Genomic DNA, 21464 nt, shown 5'->3' on the forward strand with positions numbered 1-21464 from the left:
AATACTCTTATCAGATACATTCAGGTTTATCCATTAGTTTTGTGTTATTTAGGAAGATTATGTTTGTTTTCGTGAAATATGCATGTTGTTGTCATACATTTTTACATGTCCTCTTGACATGAATTGAAAGGCATTTATACTGTTGAGACTGAGGGAGTAATTGAAGGTCTCTGTATCCCTCAATCCTACCTCCTCTTGTTCTTTACCCATTGCACTCTTTCTCTCTCTCTCTCTCTCTCTCTCTCTCTCTCTCTCTCTCTCTCTCTCTCTCTGTCCTCCCTCCCTCCCTCCCAGACTCTCCCATACAAACTCACTCACATGCAAGCTCACCTTCACCCGAGGTGCACACACAGTGTCACCAGCAGGAGAGCAGGACACAGAGGAGAGGGGAAACAGAATCAAGCATATAGCCTACCTGTTGCGTGTTTTTGGCCTTGCCTCGCCAGTGACGCTTGAGCCCAAGGATGAGGCCTGACATGCAGACCACAGTGGAGTACTCCACCAATGACTACATGGTGCAAGAGCAGATGGACTACACCATACAAGAGGATGAGTGGGACAGGGACTTGCTGCTGGACCCCGCCTGGGAGAAACAACAGCGAAAGGTACTGCACATTTACTCCAGACCAGGATTTGAGACGGAAATAGATACAAATATATGTCAAATTGACGTCATACTTACATCAAGATGTGTGCGGTGTGCAAGGCATTTTATGCTAAGCAGTGGACACGTCGTTAAAATCCATCCTAAGTGGGTGGTGAAGGATTTATACCTCTCTTTAAGTCACCAAAAGATTTGTTCCCATTTACATGTAATGTGAGAGTTAACTTCAATCCCCTTTGTTTAGAGTAAATATTTCAACATGGATTCATTAAGATTTGTGCACATAGACTAAGACATCTATTTGGACTGAATGGTTTGGATGGTAGCTGATGATGACCTACACAGCCAAGGAGTGCAAAACCGGCAAACCTGAACCTGATAGCTGACAATAGCTGACAGCCCTTGGCGGAGAGCATCCAACAATAGACCTCCATAGCAATGAACAGTGGTCAGTGTCATTCCTTTGATATGAATAGTACGAGGGCTGTCAACAGATGTCCGAATGACGTTCAAGCGAAATGGATGGGAGCATCGCTACTCCTAATTTTAACTGAGCGGCAGAGAGAGAATGAGAAGAGACATAGGTCCAGCTGGACGTGGCTCAACAATTATCCTGTTACCCGCAAACGCCATATCTGTGTGTACAACAAGGGTTTACGTGCCTTTAATTCCATTTTAGCCAGCTTAAGTCATTTAAATCTTGACAGGTTCTCAGAAGACCATTCTGAATCCAGCTTAGATTTCTTTCAATTGACATTCTTTTTTTTTTTCAGTGACGTGCCACACAACACTTGCTGAGACATGAATCAGACTTTAGTGATGTGTTTTTGTGGTGATACACAGTTGTCAGCTGGCTTGATGCCATGGAGCAAACTGAGGTGTGCTCCTTCTTCTCATAGAGCAGTGGTTCTCAACCTGTGGGTCGGGACCCCCAGGGGGGTCCCCAATGTATTTTGGGGGTTCCCCAGATGATTAACTTAATGTGCAACATTGTTTTCTCACTCAAAAGTAAACAAGTATATAGAGGGTATATCCATCAACTTTTCTAAAGTGTCAATTTTTGACTTTTTAACAACTCTAAAATGACAAATTAAACATTGTCCAAATTGTCAAATATTAGAGGCAGACATTGTGAGAATAGCTGATATTTTCACAATATAACCGTGTTATACAGAATGTCAACTCGTGTCCCAGTTAAAATATGGGGGTCGGGGCCTGAAAAGGTTGAGAACCACTGTCATAGGGGGCAGGTCCTTTCTCTGTCCCAACTTGGTGCAGCTTCCTGTGAATACTGGGTAGGGAAATGTGGTTTTCCATTCACATAACATAATAAAACCACAGGCAACCTAGAGGCGTGCATATAGACCACTGAGGCACATCACGCCAGATGACCTCAATCAGTGTCCTAAAATGGGTGAAACAAGCTTTCAAATGCAACCAGTATCATCTTGCTATGATGAATAGTTAAGAAGTCATGTATGACAACCTTTTTAATCTGCTCTGAGGAAGGCTAAGTTCTGAAAGGCGCAAGTGTTCCCAAGAAATGATAATGTGTATCTGAGCCAGTCTTGCATCTTCTATTTTGGAGTTTCCACTTCGTTAGTATTTGATTCATGTTGGACAATGTTTTAATCAATAATTGAGCCTCTTGACCCTGATCATTGACCTCCAGATTGCACCATACATCTGATATTGAGCCTTGTATTGCAAGATGATGATGATGATGATACAGTGTATTAAGTCATTCCAAACAGATATACTGTACATACATAGTATATCTAATCAATGGGCCAGTACCCTATGAAACATTATTTGAAGTAGACCCCATTTAAAAACAAAATGTATTTGTGTGTGTCTGCGTGTGCCACTGCGCCAGTGTGTGCATATGAGTGGATTGTTTGTGCCCCAACTGTACATGTCATCAAACGCTGCTTTTAGAAACTAGAAATGCAGACAAGCCACCTGTCCCCTTTGAAGTGACAAGTGACAAGGTCAAAAATCTGATTCCTTCCGCCTGAGAGGGGGGAAAAAAACACAACAACAACAATGATCTGGGTGTCCTCGGACAGTTCCAGCCTGTTGGCTGGCCAAGTACCGAGCAGAACGCATAGCTCACAGGAGGAACAATGCCTCACCAGGCTAATGACATTGAACCAGATCAGGATCAGAATCCAAATCCGAATCACCTGGTCAACCTCTACAGGTGGTTTTCGGAGAGACAGAGGGAGTTGAACGACAGGAAGACAGAGCAAGACAACAGGACTGATATATACGATGATGAACGCGACTCGTTCTTGCTGTTCGTCACGGATGGAATGCAGAAGCAGGTATTTGAGGACTGCAGCCCAAGGGTCACTATCAGGGTCTCACAGAACTGATTTGCTCTGCTATTTGTATGACCGCGATGCGAAATTAAATGACTCAACGCCGAAAGGATGTGATGTCCCAATATTTTATAGAAGTTGGAGGCCGCTTCTATGCACATTCTGTAGATCACTGCTGTGTGTGTGTGTGTGTGTGTGTGTGTGTGTGTGTGTGTGTGTGTGTGTGTGTGTGTGTGTGTGTGTGTGTGTGTGTGTGTGTGTGTGGTATATAGTGTATATACTATATTATGTACAGTATATTTATATAATGTATATTATATAGGCTAATCTGTACACCAAGATATTAAAGAAAATATTTAGTTTTATTGCCAGATTCCAGTTGATACTTAAATAAAAGAGGAGACTTCTCTTCTCTTCTCTTCTCTTCTCTTCTCTTCTCTTCTCTTCTCTTCTCTTCTCCTCTCCTCTCCTCTCAGACCTTTACAGCATGGTGTAACTCTCACCTGAGGAAGGCAGGCACTCAGATAGAGAACATTGAAGAGGATTTCAGGAATGGCCTGAAGCTCATGCTATTGTTGGAGGTTATTTCTGGTCAGTGTGAAACAATAATAGCTGTGTAAAAATGTAACAGGTCTATGTTTATCCTTTCAAGACAAATGTTTGCTATAGTGATACCACTTCCAGGAAGATGATGTGTTAACGTAAGTGACTTCATCTTGCAGGTGAACGACTTCCCAAGCCTGACAGAGGGAAGATGCGCTTTCATAAGATCGCCAATGTAAACAAAGCTTTGGAGTACATCACCAGCAAAGGAGTGAAACTGGTCTCTATAGGAGCAGAGGGTAAAAGGATTACACATACTGTACCTTCACATTAAAAACTATATTATAATCAAAGGTAGGGAATTAACCTTCTTGGTACTACAACATCTGGGCATTAGATAAAAATCACACCTAGTGTGAAGTGAGCTGTGCCAGTTATGAGTAGATTCCCAAAAAAAAGTATGCCTGGTTGTCAGGTTGGTGGTGACCCAGCTGAGTGTTGGGTCTATGGTAAGAGGGGCTGAGTTTATGATGTCATCAGTGTTGATCTGGCCTTTTGACTCGGAGGCTTTCAGCTTTCAGGAAGTATCCAAAAATACACAGGGAAGACACATTTGCACATTATAACCACAGCTGGGGGTCTGTTAGAGTAATGTTAACTCCATAGACACATACAAAACAGAAAAAGTACAAAACTATGGCACCACCTCTTTAAGCATCCTGTGAAGCAACAAACTTTGAGTGCTTTGTGCCAAGATGTAGGCCAAATGTAGGCCATGCTTCAGAGCCCGGACAAAGTCAGATGTTGGAGCTTAGCTCCTTCCTGGAGTTACTTTTTTTCAGCACAATAATCTTTTTGGATTTCTATGTCCCAGAATGCATAGACATACATGTCCTCAAGCATACTGTGCTCTGTGTGTAGGCTAAACGATGTTTAAGGGATCCAACGCACATTGGTTTTTAGATGATATCCCATTAAAAGGTGTCTTTCTGGGCCCTTGTAGAGATAGTGGATGGTAATACGAAGATGACTCTAGGAATGATCTGGACCATCATCCTCCGCTTTGCCATTCAGGACATCTCAGTGGACGGTAAAGCATGTCTGTCTGTCCGTTGATGAATGACACTATTATGTTTGCAAATTTGTTCAATTCTATACTTTGACTTTTCATAAACTACATCTATTATCTGTTGTCCTTGCCCATGTTATCTTCTACATCCATATTGTCGTCAGGTGGAAACCTTGTATGTCCAAAACCGTGTTTCGTATTTATCATTTTTAAAATGATCTAAACTAGTGAAAACAGATGATCTACAAGCACACAACACCTTGCACTGCAAGGCGTTGTGTGCTTGTAGATCAGCTGTTTTCACTACTTTTGTGCGACGGCCTTGTGTGATGAAGCAGTACTTTACTTTGCGAGAAAAAAAAGTACAAATTTGAAACTTGGAGATACAAGGTTTCTGCACGACAGTGACAATATCCATATTGGTTGTTTTCTTCTTCTGCAGAAACCTCTGCCAAAGAGGGTCTTCTTCTGTGGTGCCAAAGGAAAACTGCTCCCTACAGGAATGTGAACGTCCAGAACTTCCATGTCAGGTCAGTCAACTCCCTGTGGTATAGTCTATACCAGTGGTTCTCATAGTCTCCTTGTGGGGGTTGCAAAGGGACCCTAACAGGTCTATAACTCTTGAGAGAGTTACCAAATTTGGAACCAAATGGGTCCATTTGTTTCCATTTGTACTCTGTCAGAGTTGTGGGGGTCCTTGAAATTAACTAGTTTGAGAACCACTGGAGTCTATACTATTGGAATTAGGAAACCTATTACGGCCTACTCATGTTTATTGAATTGGATATGGTTTTCTTTTTCCTTTCTTATTCTTTCTTCTTTAATATTATTATTATTATTACTATCATTATTATTGTTTTCGACATATTGTTTCTCAAGTGTTGTGATCTGTGTGTCAATTTGAAGCTGGAAAGATGGCCTGGCGCTGTGTGCTCTGATACACAGACACCGCCCTGACCTCATAGACTACTCCAAGCTTAACAAGGTGCTCTGCATGAACCAACACAATTCACATGCACTGATGAGTTTTTGAACATATATACTGTACTTGTTGGAGGGTCTATAATACTAGGCCTCCTAATCTTTCCCCTTTACACTAAATATCTTCGTCAAGAATAGCTGATCTACAAGCTCACAACGAGTCACAATGCAATGCCTTGTGAGCGTGTAGATCAATCCTTTTTGCCTAATGTTCGTTTAGCGACGGTACCACTTTAACAATATTCTATTCCATTCTGTTCCATTCTGCTCTGTCCAATCTGGGAACCCAAGGAAAACGTTTTCCCTTTTGTTTTTGCCTCTGGGGGCATCACCTCTTTTTTTTTGTGTAAAACAGGAACTCGGCTTTAGCTCAATCCCTTTCTTAGTTTCTTAGCACTTCTGTATTTGTTTATTCCTTCTATTTCATTACACGTTTAAGACAGCAGTGCTGACAGCTTCTTTACTTCTGAGTGGTTACATTACATCTGGTCTGATCTAATCTATTCCATTCAATTGTCTGTAGAACGATCCTCTGGGTAATCTGAACCTGGCCATGGAGGTGGCTGAGAAGCACCTGGACATCCCCAAGATGTTGGATGCTGAAGGTTTGCTCTTTCACTCCTTTGACGTCTTCTCTGTCTTCATTTCTCATCCTGTACTCTTTGACTTTCTTTTCATTATCCACCCTCCCTGTTTTTTGTTTTGTTTTTGTTTATTTTTTTATTTTGTTAGACATTGTTAACACCCCTAAGCCTGATGAGCGAGCCATCATGACCTATGTTTCCTGTTTCTACCACGCCTTTGCTGGAGCTGAGCAGGTAGTAAACATGTGTAATTATAGTTTTCTGTGTTCATAAATCATATCACATGTCATGTATTGTAATTTGTAACATACCCTGCCTTTATTTAGTGAGTGGGGTGATTAAAGGACACGGAGGGCGATAAGCCATAACAATGACTACTACGATATGTGTCATGTATGATGTCACTGTTACTAAAAAAGGTTCTATGTGACTGCAGGCCGAGACCGCTGCAAATCGCATCTGCAAGGTTCTGGGTGTTAACCAGGAAAACGAGAAACTGATGCAAGAGTACGAGAAGCTGGCCAGTGACGTAAGGAAAGAGAGTGTGCAACTTTATCCTTCTATTACTGCTGTTTTCTTCCCTCCACCATGAGCTTTTTTCCTCCCTCCCTCCCCCCCACCCTCCATCCCCATCCATCCATCACTCCCTCCATCCATCCATCCCTCCCTCTAGTAAGTAAGTAAAATGTATTTGTAGAGCATCTTCACAGACATTCAGACTTCAGAGTCACAAAGTGCTTCACAACAATACATTTTGTTTTACTTATTATTTTATTATTGACATAATAAAATAAAATAAAAAATCTGCATTTAACCAATCAGGTGGTGAAATTCAGGAAATCAATAAATGATATGTCACAACACAAAAGCTGTAATTATAAAGGGCTATGTAAAGGCACAGTTTGAATAGGTGAGCCTTTAAAAGTGTTTCAAAAATGTCCACTGGGGCCACAGTTTTTAGGTGGACATAGCCTAGGGCCCTAGGGGTGAAACTCACCTTTGTTTTTTAATCTTGTGGGAGGAACAACCAGCAGGGCTTGGGATGAGGATCTCAGAGACCTCCTGGGCACATAAGGTTGTACCAGGTCACATAGATATGGAGGTGCCTGGCAAAGGAGGGCTCTGTGTTACAATAATCTCAAAATGTATATTCTATGCTTGACCAGGAGCCAGTGCAAGGAGGCCAGGGCGTGGGTTATATTCACCCATCCCTCCATCCATTGCTCTGTCTTTCCTTCACTAGTTGCTGGAGTGGATCCATCGTATGACTCCCTGGTTGGAGAACAGGTCTTCTGAGAAGAAAATGGCGGACATGCGTCAGAAGCTGGAGGACTTCAGGGACTATCGACGACTCCACAAACCACCCAAAGTTAGTATTAGCTTTGGTCTATCTAGTCATTTCCAAATGATCATCATTTACCATTATTGGTGGGGGGACGCTTGTTTCCCTTGTTAAGCGTGGGCCCGGTAACAGTGATTAAGGTTTATGCAAATCCAGTTGATCTGAGACGATTTCTAGAAACTCTAGAATTCACCACTTAACTGCAGTGCAACACGTTTATGAGCTTGTAGATTGGCTATTATTATTGCCATGTTGGAAAGTCTTTGATAATTTCTGAATGTTATATTTTGTAGTGACATCACCAAAATAGGGACACCAGGTTGAACGTGGTTGACGTACTGTATAGCTGACCTGTTTGTGAATTCCAGATCCAGGAGAAGTGCCAGCTGGAGATCAGCTTCAACACCCTGCAGACCAAGCTGCGTATCAGCGGGCGGCCTGCCTTCATGCCCTCTGAGGGACGCATGGTGTCGGTGGGTGAGCACATGCACACACATTGCACACACATGCACACTACCACCACACTCATGCTTTTGTGTGATAGCACTCTTAAAGGAGAATTCCGGAGGAGTGCTTTTCTTACGGTAATCTGATGTTGTTCCATCCATTAACAAATAGTACATTTCTTGGCGAAATAACTGTGACCGGAGATGGGAGGGGTCTAGCATCAGACATTTTCGCTATTATGAAAGTCAGATCTTGGTCGGAGCTGCCGAGAACTCAAGATGAAAAAAAAAAAACAACTGTATCAAGCGTTCATGGATATCATAACATCAGATTAGCGTGGTAAGACGGCTAGCCCGGAATTCTTCTTTAAGCCTGACTTATGCAATACACTTTTACGCCCAGTCGCCACACCCACGCAAAGTGCAGTAGACTAGAGCATATTGGAGTATAGTGTTTTGGCTTTTTGATTAATATTTAGACCCATGTGGATTGATCTACTGCCAACTTATGGAAGGCAATGTGGGATGTTGCTAAATTCACTGATCATTGTTAATAAAAGCATGTATACTGTTTAAAATCTCAAATGAACCAAAACAGTCCACCAAAGTGGCTGTTTGACCAGGTGTCAAGGAGGCTGACTGTTATGGCCTGAGATGAAACCTGTGTCTGTGTAGGACATCACCAGCGCATGGCAGGGTCTGGAGCTGGCAGAGAGGGGCTATGAGGAGTGGATGCTCGCTGAGATCAGACGCCTGGAGAGAGTGGAGCACCTGGCCGAGAAATTCAGAGAGAAAACTGCCACACACGAGTCCTGGGCACTTGGTGAGTGATGCCTCCACGATGCCTCCAAATGTGTAGCCTCTGACTTTGTGATTTTGTGTTCATGTGCATTAAAATATGTGTTTTGTAAGGTCCAACCTTTTTTTGTCTTATTTTATGGTCAAATCGAATAGTCCAGATGTTTTAACTTTTAAAGATTTTAAAGGTAGCAGATCTTCAAGCTCACAACATGTGGCAATATGTGTTGTAATTAATGTGTAATTAAATGATGGTTTCATATATATAGTAAGACATTGTGCCGTGACCTTTTACCTCCTACAACATAAACAGAAAAAACTCAACTCAAAATCCTCCTCCAAGTATAATCATAATAGCTGATGATTATTTGTATGCCTATAAGTAAAATGTTTTCAAATAGAAGCTTTAGTCTAGGGTTAGGCGTAAAATGTTTTCAAATAGAAGCTTTAGTAGGGTTAGGCATTTAGGTCTGGCATTGGACCCCAACATCTGGCATAGGGTCGTCTCTAAAATACATGTTCTCCTTTGACTTGCTTCCCTGGCAGGTAAGGACCGCATCCTCAACCGCAAGGACTTTGAGACAGCTTCACTGACGGAGGTGAGAGCACTGCTGAGGAAACACGAGGCCTTTGAAAGCGACCTGGCCGCCCACCAGGACCGAGTGGAGCAAATCGCTGCTATTGCACAGGAGCTAAAGTAAGCAGTGGTGTAAATTTACTCAAGTACTGTACTCAAGTACAATTTTGAGGTATTTGTACTTTACTTGAGTGTTTCCATTTGTCCAATTTCCAATATCCAATACTTTTAGTCTACTTCTACTACAGTACATCTTGGATCTCATCCAAACATTGTACTTTTACTCCTCTACATTTATTTGAAAACTTGAGTTACTAGTTACTTATTACAGACAATAGAGAGGGAGCCTGAGAAATGGCTACCACATCCAAGGAAGGCAGCAGGCGCGCAAATTACCCGCTCCCGGCACGATGAGGTAGTGACGAAAAATAGCAATCCAGGACTCTTTGGAGGCCCTGTAATTGGAATGAGTGGACTTTAAATCCTTTGACGAGATATTATATATATTATAAAACATACATAAACCACGTTAGCCCTATTTTATACCGTGGCTATTTGAAAATAGCTGGTCTACAAGCTGTGAGCTTGTACTTGTGACTTGTTAGCTTGGTACTTCAAGTACATTTTGATGCCAACACTTTTATACTTATACTCAAGGACATTTGAATTACAGAGTTTTATTTGTCACAGAGTATTTCTATATTGCAGTATTGATACTTTGACAAATAGTGAGTGAGTCAAATATGTGAGTACCTTTTGCACCACTGGGCAGGATCCAGATGGAACGTGGCAGAGGATGACAGAGGGACAGAAAGACTTAAGAAAGATTTATTAGATGAGAGGCGAGGGAGGGAAGAATGAGAGAGGGGTTCGAGCTGATGCTTTGAAGCTCCAACCAAGAAGAGCGAAGAAGTTGCCAGCCTTTTAACAGCTCTGTGGTATCACAAACACACATTTACACACGTATCTGTATCTGTATCTGTGTGTGTGTGTGTGTGTGTGTGTGTGTGTGGGAGGGGGGGGGGCTTTCAAAAGTTCTATTTGTGGCCAACCTTGCTCTAGTGTGTGGGCTGACTAACCATAGCTGGAGGACATCCAGTCGAAGGACTCTGATGTCACTCATGAAGACATAATTCACATCAACACTATCACGATCTAGAGCAGGTGTGTGTGTGTGTGTGTGTGTGTGTGTGTGTGTGTGTGTGTGTGTGTGTGTGTGTGTGTGTGTGTGTGTGTGTGTGTGTGTGTGTGTGTGTGTGTGTGTGTGTGTGTGTGTGTGTGTGTGTGTGTGTGTGTGTGTGTGTGCGTGCGCGCGCGTGTGTGTGTGTGTGTGTGTGTCAGGTAGCTCTGGTAGCTCCACTCACCAGGTCAGTGGCTTAGCAAATTTCCTGCAAATCTCAAATAAGCACAAATAAGGCCCCGGTCTTTCTTTAGGGTTGTGCTGCATGTGTGTGTGCGAGCGAGCGTGTGTGTGCGTGCTTGAGTTAATTTTAGTGGGCTTTCTTCCCACCTCTCTTCTTGTAGTCTTATCTCATAGACAGATAAGAGTCCCTGTCTGTTCCAATATGCCAATAGCATGACTGCATGAACTGAATGACAGACAACCTTTCACCTGAAGCCCTATGCTGAATCGTATTGACTCCCAGACATCTGATAACATACACAGTACTGAACTATGGCATCAGTAGAATACAGGACATTATGACACTTGAACATGTATTAGCCTACATTTTGATAACCACCATATTAAGCTTACTGTAAATCAGGTTGGTCCAATCAAGTCCCAACTACGATGGAAGTCATTCAAAAACGAAAGAGAATGTGTGTGTGTGTGTGTGTGTGTGTGTGTGTGTGTGTGTGTGTGTGTGTGTGTGTGTGTGTGTGTGTGTGTGTGTGTGTGTGTGTGTGTGTGTGTGCGTGTGTGTGTGTGTCTCAGCGGCTAAGTTGATGAAAGGACAGGGTCATGTTTATTATTTACGGCTCAATTTCTCCTCTGCTTTATTCTGCATTGACGTTTTGAAACACGACACCTTGGAGGATTTGCTAACCCCCCCCCCACCTCCCCTCCCCGTCAGGCCAAACATTGACAGACAGACATGCAGACAAGCATGACACACATTTTACATGATGACTTTGACCCTGATTATTATTGCCATATTAAAGGGTTAGGAGAGTGGACATGAACGTAAACTGAGGGCAGGCAGAGATTGAGTCAGACCTTATAATAATTGTATTTGGTCCTCAGGCCCTTTGGGGTCTTTCTTTGCGCCTGGGGAGCGGTTAGGGGTTATGCGTCTGTGTCTTGCTCAGGGACACTTCAACACATAGACAGGGGCCAGCAGGCACATGCACATAATATATACATCAAAGGGGGCTTGAGCCCCTGCCCTTTTATCCGTCTGTAAAAAGTGCCCCCTCAAGACCATGAATGCAGTTTTTACTATGGTGAAAGAAATGCAAATGCCCTCTTTCCATGCCATACCTGAAGGCAGCATTCAAAAGTTACTAGTTCAGTGTGCTATCAACTACCGAAAATTGCCGACCTCCAAGCTCACAGCGCGCTGCGCTTAATCATAAAGATTCAAGATCCAGAGGAAATTTGTTTTCACTGTCTGTACACAATTAAACATTCAAAACAGGCGACACTCAAAAACTGTCCTGATTTGATCGCATGACAGATATCACATGGAAGTGTTAACTTACAAGCATGTTGTAAATTGTACTCCTCTCCTCTCCTCAGTGAACTGGAGTACATTGCATCAGGTGCTATTAATGAACGCTGCCAAGCCATCTGTGATCAGTGGGATCAGCTTGGTACCCTCACACAGAAGAGACGGGAAAACCTGGAGGTAGAATCCACACAATCACCGTTATTTATCTGAAAAGAATTAGATAATATTATATATAAGTTAAAGCTGCAATCCGGTGATACAACTAACATAGTTTCAATAGGAGTGCAAATTATTATTTAAAAATAACTATTCTATTTGTAATACCTCTAAAATAACAAATTATATACATTGGCCAAATTGTCAAATATTAGAGGCAGAAACACAACATAACGCCTCGCAACGCAAGGCGTTGTGAGCATGTAGATCTGCTATTTTCACAATAGAACCGTGTTATACAAAATGTAATGCCTCAACTCTTAGTGCTCGTCAGGGTGGGGGGGGGGGGGGGGGGGGGGTCCACAGTTAAAATATGATTATTTTGGGGGTCGTGGCCTGAAAAGGTTGAGAACCACTGTTCTAAACTAAACTAAATTGCCTGCTAGCTGCACTCACGCCAAACAATGTTAACCCAGCATCCTTATGTGTCCTCCCCCCCCCCCCCCCCCCCAGAGGACAGAGAAGCTACTGGAGACCATTGACCAGCTCTACCTGGAGTACACTAAGAGAACGGCTCCCTTCAACAACTGGATGGAAGGAGCCATAGAAGACCTGCAGGACATGTTCTTAGTCCACACTGTAGATGAGATACAGGTATGGTACATACGCAGAAATGTCTTATCTCCATATTTTAACTTTTTGCGTGACCCAAAAGTATCAAAAGATTGCTATTTTTGAATTTGAATCCTGAAAAGTAACAGTTTTGGACATATGAGGTTTCCACCCAACAGTGACTATACGTAATGGCTATATGTGTATACTGTATAGGCTATTAATCTATGTATGAATTAACGTGTATTATAATCTAATGTTTATTTTTTAAATCATGAGACTCATAAATTAAAATGAAATTCAATCATGAAGTGATGGTGAAATAAGGTAGTAATGCTAGGGTAAAGTTTGTTTTACTCAGCAGTCAAAAACATAATTTGTAGTTTTGACACAAAGGCAAGCATTCACATTTTGTTGAGGTTGTGCATAAAAAGAAGTGCTAAACCACACTAAACCCTTAATTCCCTGACCAAAATGGGCAGGGAATTTCATTTATTTCCTTAATTGTCTGTAGATTATTCGACTAATCTATTATTCAACAAATTCTTACACTAAATGTGCATTATTCAACCTCCTCGTCCTTCTATGCTCTCCATCTCCTCTATCCTCCTCTCTCTCTCTCTCTCTCTCTCTCTCTCTCTCTCTCTCTCTCTCTCTCTCTCTCCCTTGTCCAGAGTCTGGTGTCAGCTCATGAGCAGTTCAAAGCCACCATGCCTGAGGCAGACTCTGAGCGCCATGCCATCCTGAGTGTGCACAGTGAGATCCAGAAGATCTGCCAGAGCTACGGCCTGTATGCTGACCTGGTCAATCCCTACAGTACCATCAGCATAGCTGACCTAGGAGCCAAGTGGGAAAAGGTGGGTGATGATCAGAAACAATAGGTTCTGGCGGCACCTGCTGGCCTGGCAGTCTGGGTGCTTGCCACGTGGGCTCTGGTGCCTGGCAGTGTGTCGCGGGTTCGGGTCCCGGTCCCAGCGTGTCGCGCTCCCCATCTCTCTCCCCGTTTCCTGTCAGTCTGCTGTCCTGTCAGTGGAGGTGTGAAAGCCCCAGAACAAATCCTAAAAAAAAAAAGAAACAATAGGTTCTATGTACAGCAGCGATATTGGAAAGAAATTGGGCATCCTTCTTCACAGGTGTTATCATCGAAGATACTGATGCTCTGTTGAAGGCTGAAGGCTCTGTTCCATTTCGTGTAGCACATTGGTTCTCAAACCTTTTAATTGCAAGGACCTACATAATTCTAAGTACAAATGGAACACTCGCCGAGGAACTCCCTCAAGGAACCATGAGTGTCCAGGACCCCAGTTCGAGACCCACTGGCGTAGCCGAGTCTTTCAAGTGAGCCAACATGCATAATATCAGCACCATAAGACCTGTGAAGGAAGTACTGTAAGGAAGAGTCACAATTCCTTTCCAGTAAGGCTGCTGTGTATAGAGCCTATTGCATAGGGCCAGTTTGTGCATACAAACAGATCACATCTACATGTATACTGCACATGAAGGTTTGTGCGCATGTTTTGAGTATCTGTGTGTATTCCCCAGGTGAAGAAGCTGGTTCCCACAAGGAACAGCTGTCTCCAGGAGGAGCTATCCCGGCAGCATGCCAACGAGAGGCTGAGGAGACAGTTTGCTGCCCAGGCCAACAACATTGGACCCTGGTTACAGTCCAGGATGGAGGTAGGCCAAAGACAACTAGAAAGATGCAATTCTGGGAAATTGCAAGTATGGTTGCCGTGACGCGAGTCATGTTTTCCTGCCTACTGTAACTCTACTCTATAATAGCACTGCTGCTTTTCATTGTGCATTATTGCCTATGTCCTCAGCCTATACAAATGTGTGTTACATTCTAAAATGACAGAAAGTGATTTTAAGTCAACCTTTGACTTAGGCAGATTTTCTTTTTTTTTATGTAACATTCTGATTCTGGAGGACATAGGCAATAAAGCACAATGAAGCAGCAGTGTTAGCAGAGTAGAGTTTGGCAGATATAGGCCTAAATAAAAGCAAATAAACATGACTTAGGCAACAAAAGAAGAAAATCTAAATGTTGAAGTGAAATGGAATTAAAGCTGGTGTGACGTGTCCCTCTGTCCAGGAGATCAGCCGTAGCACAGTGGATCTGGGTGGATCACTGGAGGAGCAGCTGAACCAGGTGAAGCAGTTTGAACAGGTAAATCATCTCCTTCACAAAGGGTGGCGCTAATTATTAACAATTATTTTGTTAGAACACATTCATTTCCAATACAGCTGGCTGTGATGAATGAAGTAACACACATAATAAGATAACATGCATTATCTTTTTCAAATTCGGTAAGACACTGTTACTGTGTTAAGTAATGCATTATTATAGTTTTTAAACTTAAGCACACTAATGTCAATGCAGTTTGTCTGCCATACACTATTTTAGACTTTTATTGGATTTTTCAAACTATATACACTGCACCTGTAGAGGGTGCTGCAGCCCCAGTTTGTGTTTCATGACTGGAATTTGGCTGCTAAAATAGCATTTAATATCAATAACATTATTGTGTCTTCTTCTCTGTTCCCTCATTTAATATTAAGAGTAGTCCTCTTGCTCTTCTTTTTGTGAAAGTAAATAAATAACACATTACTGTATTTGTTACAGAAAGTATTATTCTAAATGAATGTAATAATAATATATTATAACATTTTCAAAGTAACTTCCCCAACACTGGTGGGAATATCATAGTATTGAAATAGTACTAAAAATGTTTCCAGGACACGCCAGTAGCTGGCCACATTTTCTGAGGGGCAATAGGTCAACCTGAGGGGCCATGGCCTTTATGGCTTCAATGAAATTCCAGCCATGCTTACAACACTCACACAAAGCTTACAGATAACAGATCCTTCAACACCCATGCTTTAAAATACATGCTTTAAAATACAACTACACAGACACCATATTCCTGAGAAGTGCTGTATTCTATATGCCCTGCAGAATGTGTACCCTCTACAGTAGGGCATTCCCGAATAGTGATTTTTAGTATTCGAATTATTCTACCTCAAAGTATTCGAATAGTCGAATATTTGACAGGACTGGCCAAACTGTAAAATATTAATTAAGCAAGAGGCGAACATTGTGAAAATAGCCGATCTACATGCTCACAACGCCTCACGTTGCGAGGCGTTGAGCATGTAGATCTGCTATTTTCACAATATTTATCTGCAGAACCGAGGCACATTAAATGTAATACCTACAATTCCAAGTGCTTGTCAGGGTGGGGGTCCCCAGTTCAAATATGTTTATTTTGGGGGTCACGGCCTAAAAAGGTTTGAGAACCCCTGGTATAGAGCATTAACAAATTCATCCACCAGGGGCATTGACAACTCATTCTAATGACTTCCTATCTAGCCAAGCTTTATAAACTATATATTTCTTAAAGAGAAAACAATAACAAACAAAAAAAATAAGCGAATATTCGACTTCGGTGAACAACGTCGAATAGTGACTTTGATATTCGAATATTTGGTGAATGCCCTACTCTACAGTAGATCAGTTCTCAATGACCCTTACGACTCTGTAACCACACATTATATTCCTGATCAGATGATCATCAACTACAAGGCCAACATTGACAAACTGGAGAGAGATCATCAGCAGATACAGGAAAACCTGGTCTTTGACAATAAACACACCCTCTACTCCATGGAGGTAAGCCAAGCATGCACAGACACATGCTCTCTCTCTCTCTCTCTCTCTCTCTCTCTCTCTCTCTCTCTCTCTCTCTCTCACACACACACACACACACACACACACACACACACACACACACACACACACACACACACACACACGCACATGCAAATCCATGTTATAAGCAACAAAAAAAAGTGTTATTTAAGAGCAATCCCTCAATATAAAGCACTGTTTCCCAAACAGTAGGTTGGGACCCCTTCCTTTATATTTAATAGTTTTCTACATTTTGTTTTTAATTCTATTCTTTGTTGTTGTTGAGACTGAGAGCAGTAACCTTTTCTTTTTATGATGTTGCTTTACCACATAATGACATGGTCCCCGGTTCAATTCCAGCCTGCGTATCTGTCCTCGGTTCACTAGTCTAAACGTAACTCCCCTTTAATATGGAAACCATGATCAGGGTCAAAGTCATCATACAAAATGTGTGTCACGCTTGTCACTGCATGTCTGTCTGTCATCGTGGGGTCTGACAGGGAGGGAGGGAGGGAGGGATGTGTGGCAATTCCTCCAAGGTGTCTCGTTTCAGAACGTCACTCCAGAATGAGCCGTAAATAAACATGAATATCTAATGACTCTGTCCTTCCATCAACTTGACCACTGACACACGCGCACGCACGCCCACAATAAAGCCCTCTTCACACGGTTAAAACTAATTTACGTTTAACACTGACTTCCATCATAGTTGGGCCTTGACTCGACTGAACTGATTTAAGGAAAATATGCTGAGTGGTTAGTGGGCCTGCCTGGGTAGCCAGAGGCCCTGGCCGTTGCAGGATCGATTTCAGGCCAGGCCAGCAATGTGTCGATGTGTGTCCCTGAGCAAGACTGCTCACTGCTCCTAGTACTTATAGGATGGGTAAATGCTGAAGACAAATTTTACGTATGTGCAAATTATATACATAATATACAGTGACAAAAACACCCCAATGACTGAGTGGGGACTAAATTGTTATTATTACTATTACTAGCCTACAGCCCCTTGGTGTGAAGCAGACAGACAGACTTGTTGACGCCCATTTGTGATGTAAATCGCATCACAGCAGACAGACAGACTTGTTGACGCCCATTTGTGATGTAAATCGCATCACAGGACAGCCGCCTACAGGCCAAAATTTGGGAAAATATTTTAAACATTTGGGGATTATGATAAGTAGAGACACATCTGAAGGTGATAAAGTTGATGTTGGGCAAGGTACATGCGTTATTGATTTTTGTATTATGTTTTTTAGACAATTGAACAACTGCTGAACGTGGAGTTACAGATGGACAAACCAACACACAAACACACTATTTTTTGGGGCGATTCTAATTAAGGTTGTGGGATGTTCAAATGTCTTAACTCTAAATGTCGTATACAGGCACACTACTGGTGCCATAGTTCAGCACTGCACTGTATATGTTATCAGTTATCAGTTGTCTGGGAGTCAATACGATTCAGCATAGGGCTTCAGGTGAAAGGTTGTCTGTCATTCAGTTCATGCAGTCATGCTATTGGTATATTGAAACAGACAGGGACTCTCCGCCGTGGGGAATACCCCCCATTAGATAAGAAGAGAGGTGGAAAACTCCTCTAAATGGGCAAAAGTTCACATTGACACTTTTGTGGCCTTGGCTCATCAATCTCTCTGTTATTCCTAACATATCCTAGATTGTAATTTAATAGCACTCACTCAATATAATAATATTAATAATAAAGAAACAAATGAAAAAATATACAGCAATAAAAGTTTTTTCTCCTCTCCAGTACTCTCTCTTTTAACCTTAACTTTCTTTATGTTGGCTCCTCTCTCACATGTCTCATGTCTCTCTCTTCCTCCCTGTAGCATGTCCGTGTGGGTTGGGAGCTGCTGCTCACCACCATAGCCAGGACCGTGAATGAAATCGAGACCCAGGTTCTAACACGTGACGCCAAGGGCATCAGCCAGCAGCAGATAAATGAGTTCAGGCAATCCTTTACCCACTTTGACCGGGTAAGAATGCACGCGCGTGTGGCCTAGAAGTCCCCACAAGCATGCATAGCAAAATCTGAAATTGAACGTGTGCAGACATTGTTATTATTATTCTTTTAAATGATGAATTAGGTTCTAGTTTAGGGTTAGGGTTCATTTTAGGGTAAGGGGTCATGGATAAAGTTATTTAAGTGTTAAGGGGTTGAGGGTGAGGGGTTAGGGTTAAGGTTAAGGTTAATGTTGGGTTAGGCCAGTAGGTTAAATAAAGAATTCATGTCCCCGCACATTTTTGTTTTCCAGAAAAAGAAAGGAGGGATGGAGACAGATGACTTCAGGGCCTGTCTGATTTCTATGGGCTATGATGTGGTAAGCGCACGCACACACACACACACACACACACACACACACACACACACACACACACACACACACACACACACACACACACACACACACACACACACACACACACACACACACACACACACACACACACACACACACACACACACACACACACACACACACACACACACACTTGCTTTGTAAACTTTCCTCCTCTAAGGACAATGGTGTCTAACCCATTTTAAAGACACTAGGAGATGGACTCTTGTGGAGTGCAACGCCAACACCTACTGTACCATCAGCTCCCAGTACTTAGCTCACATCCTAGTTACCCAAGCCAGGCTACTCATACGCTGAGTTGACGGTGCCAGGGATTGAACCCCGAACCTTGTGGTCCAAAGGAGACTGCTCTACCGACTGAGCAACCCTAATGGATACACAACCTTAAGAAACTGCACCGAAATTAACCCCTAGTCCCTCCCACTCCTGATGCACGATATCAGATCAGCAATGCAGATTACCCTACAGCAATGCAGAGGTCATCTATTTAAATGATAACAATCTAAATAATTAAAATAATAGTTACAGCACTTTGTCATAGTCAATCTGTCAAGACGAACACGCACGTACGCACGCGCGCGCACACGCACGCACGCACGCACGCACGCACGCACGCACGCACGCACGCACACACACACACACACACACACACACACACACACACACACACACACACAGTGTGAATTGTGTTCCCATTACCTTGTTGGAATGAAAGGTCTGGTTGTTTCAGAATGTCCTGTACCAAGGGCAGATGCCTGTGTCCATCAGTCTGTCAGTGGTCTGTCTGTCACTCAGTTAAAAATACAATGTGTAGTTAATCATTCTGCCCTGTATTGGTGACTTCATTGATTGAACCTGATGTGGTCTTGATAGTAGTGACCGTCAGTTAGTAGTAGGCTACTTTGCAGCCTGGGCAATATCGATATTATATTGATATCATCATTATTCATTTGATACTAGATATCATCTCGGATTTGGAATATTGATATGGCAAAAATGTAGTCTTTTTAATCCCTTATGCCTTATTTTATATTTTCAAAAATGTTCATAAACGTTCAAAATAAGAGATGTACAAGCTCACTATGCATCACAATGTGACGCATTGTGAGCTTGTAGATTGGCTATTGTAAATAGTGTAAATGTCTGTGTGCAGGGTGAAGCTGAGTTTGCACGGGTTATGAGCCTAGTGGACCCCAACGGCACAGGGAAGGTCACCTTCCAGCAGTTTGTTGACTTCATGACCAGAGAAGCAGCGGACACAGACACTTCAGAACAAGTTGTAGCTTCCTTCAGGATCCTTGCAGCTGACAAGGTGAGTGGATGGATGGATGGATGGATGGCAAGACTGCTGATTCAGAAATGGTGGAGGGGGAAATTGTAAAAGGGAGGCTAGAGGAAGGAATAGAAGTGATGTAATGGGGTGGAGGAATCACCTTTACTAGAGGACTGTGTTCTCTCTCTCTCTCTCTCTCTCTCTCTCTCTCTCTCACCACACACACACACACACACACACACACACACACACACACACACACACACATACACACACACACACACACACACACACACACACACACACACACACACACACACACACACACACACACACACACACACACACACAGTTTTCTTTTTGCTATCCACAGGATGGATTATATATCCTAATCCAAATGGAAATGTTTGAAGTATAATTGTAATGGTAGAATTAGAAATCCAAGAGCAGAACAACAGTGATGCAGAGAGAGTGCAGTTAAAAGGCCAGGGGGAATCTGGGGCAGCGGAAAGCCAGGGGCAAAGGAAACCATGGCGAAGGTGGAGGTGGATTTTTGCAAAACACATTTTTGGACAGTACTCCTACAGATTTTGTCTGCAAATCGGTACACAGTATCTCTATAGACATTAAACAAAACAGGTATTTTCAGGTCTTTCATATTCCATCCTGATTGGCTTCCAAAGTGTGCAGGATTGGTCCGTTTTGAATAAAATGCCTGAAATCATGAACGCAGTGTGCAATTTTGGTGAAATTGTGCATGCACATTCCCAGTAGGCAGGGGAATAAATGCCACTATTTTTTTTTTAAATCAGTCTCGTGGTGGCGCTATAACAGGCCGATTTGTGTTTTTACCTATAACTCCACTGATCAGTGTACAACTTTGTTATTCTTTGTTATGCTAAAGAAAACGACAAGTGCACCCAACTTAATTAATATTGACTCAATTCTAGTGTTTATGTTTATCCCCCAGTATAACAGTGTATTGTGCAGGAGGATCTAAAACGTATTCTCTCTTTCTCCCTCCCTCTATCTCTCTCTGTCTCTCTCTAGCCTTATATTTTGCTGGAGGAGCTGCGTAGAGAGCTGCCCCCTGAGCAGGCCGAATACTGCATCTCCAGGATGCCTCTGTACACTGGGCCTGATGGAGTACCTGGAGCACTGGACTACTCAGCCTTCTCCACTGCCCTCTATGGAGAAAGTGACGTCTAGTGGCCAGTGGGGGGAACCACATGCACGTTCACACAAAACCAGGGATGTGTCAGACACAGGAACAGAACCTTTTATTTCTAACTGTTTGTGACATAGATCAAATAGGTCAAATACCAATTTTTAAGGTGAATCTAATAGCAAATATTTACGTTGGTTTAGTCACAAAGGAAACATATTCGGTGTAATTTCTATCTGAAATACT

The 21464-nt window shown here is 42.5% G+C and overlaps 1 protein-coding gene across 1 annotated transcript; it reads left to right on the plus strand.

Annotated features, from left to right (window-relative positions):
• Positions 1 to 464: 464 nt before the first annotated feature.
• LOC308303086 (alpha-actinin-2-like) lies at positions 465 to 21262 on the plus strand (the record flags this gene model as incomplete). The annotated part of the gene is made up of 23 exons (XM_080747406.1): positions 465 to 605; positions 3405 to 3519; positions 3651 to 3770; positions 4475 to 4561; positions 4983 to 5070; positions 5447 to 5525; positions 6045 to 6126; positions 6254 to 6339; positions 6542 to 6634; positions 7349 to 7474; positions 7816 to 7920; positions 8569 to 8716; positions 9238 to 9388; positions 12009 to 12117; positions 12610 to 12750; positions 13383 to 13565; positions 14251 to 14385; positions 14804 to 14878; positions 16277 to 16381; positions 18250 to 18396; positions 18676 to 18741; positions 19934 to 20092; positions 21104 to 21262. 23 exons carry the CDS (start codon positions 465 to 467, stop codon positions 21260 to 21262), a joined length of 2700 nt encoding a protein of 899 aa, XP_080603532.1.
• Positions 21263 to 21464: the final 202 nt, after the last annotated feature.

Source organism: Nannobrachium achirus (genome assembly GCF_963921795.1).
Source record: "Nannobrachium achirus genome assembly, chromosome: 18".
NCBI classification, from domain to species: domain Eukaryota; kingdom Metazoa; phylum Chordata; class Actinopteri; order Myctophiformes; family Myctophidae; genus Nannobrachium; species Nannobrachium achirus.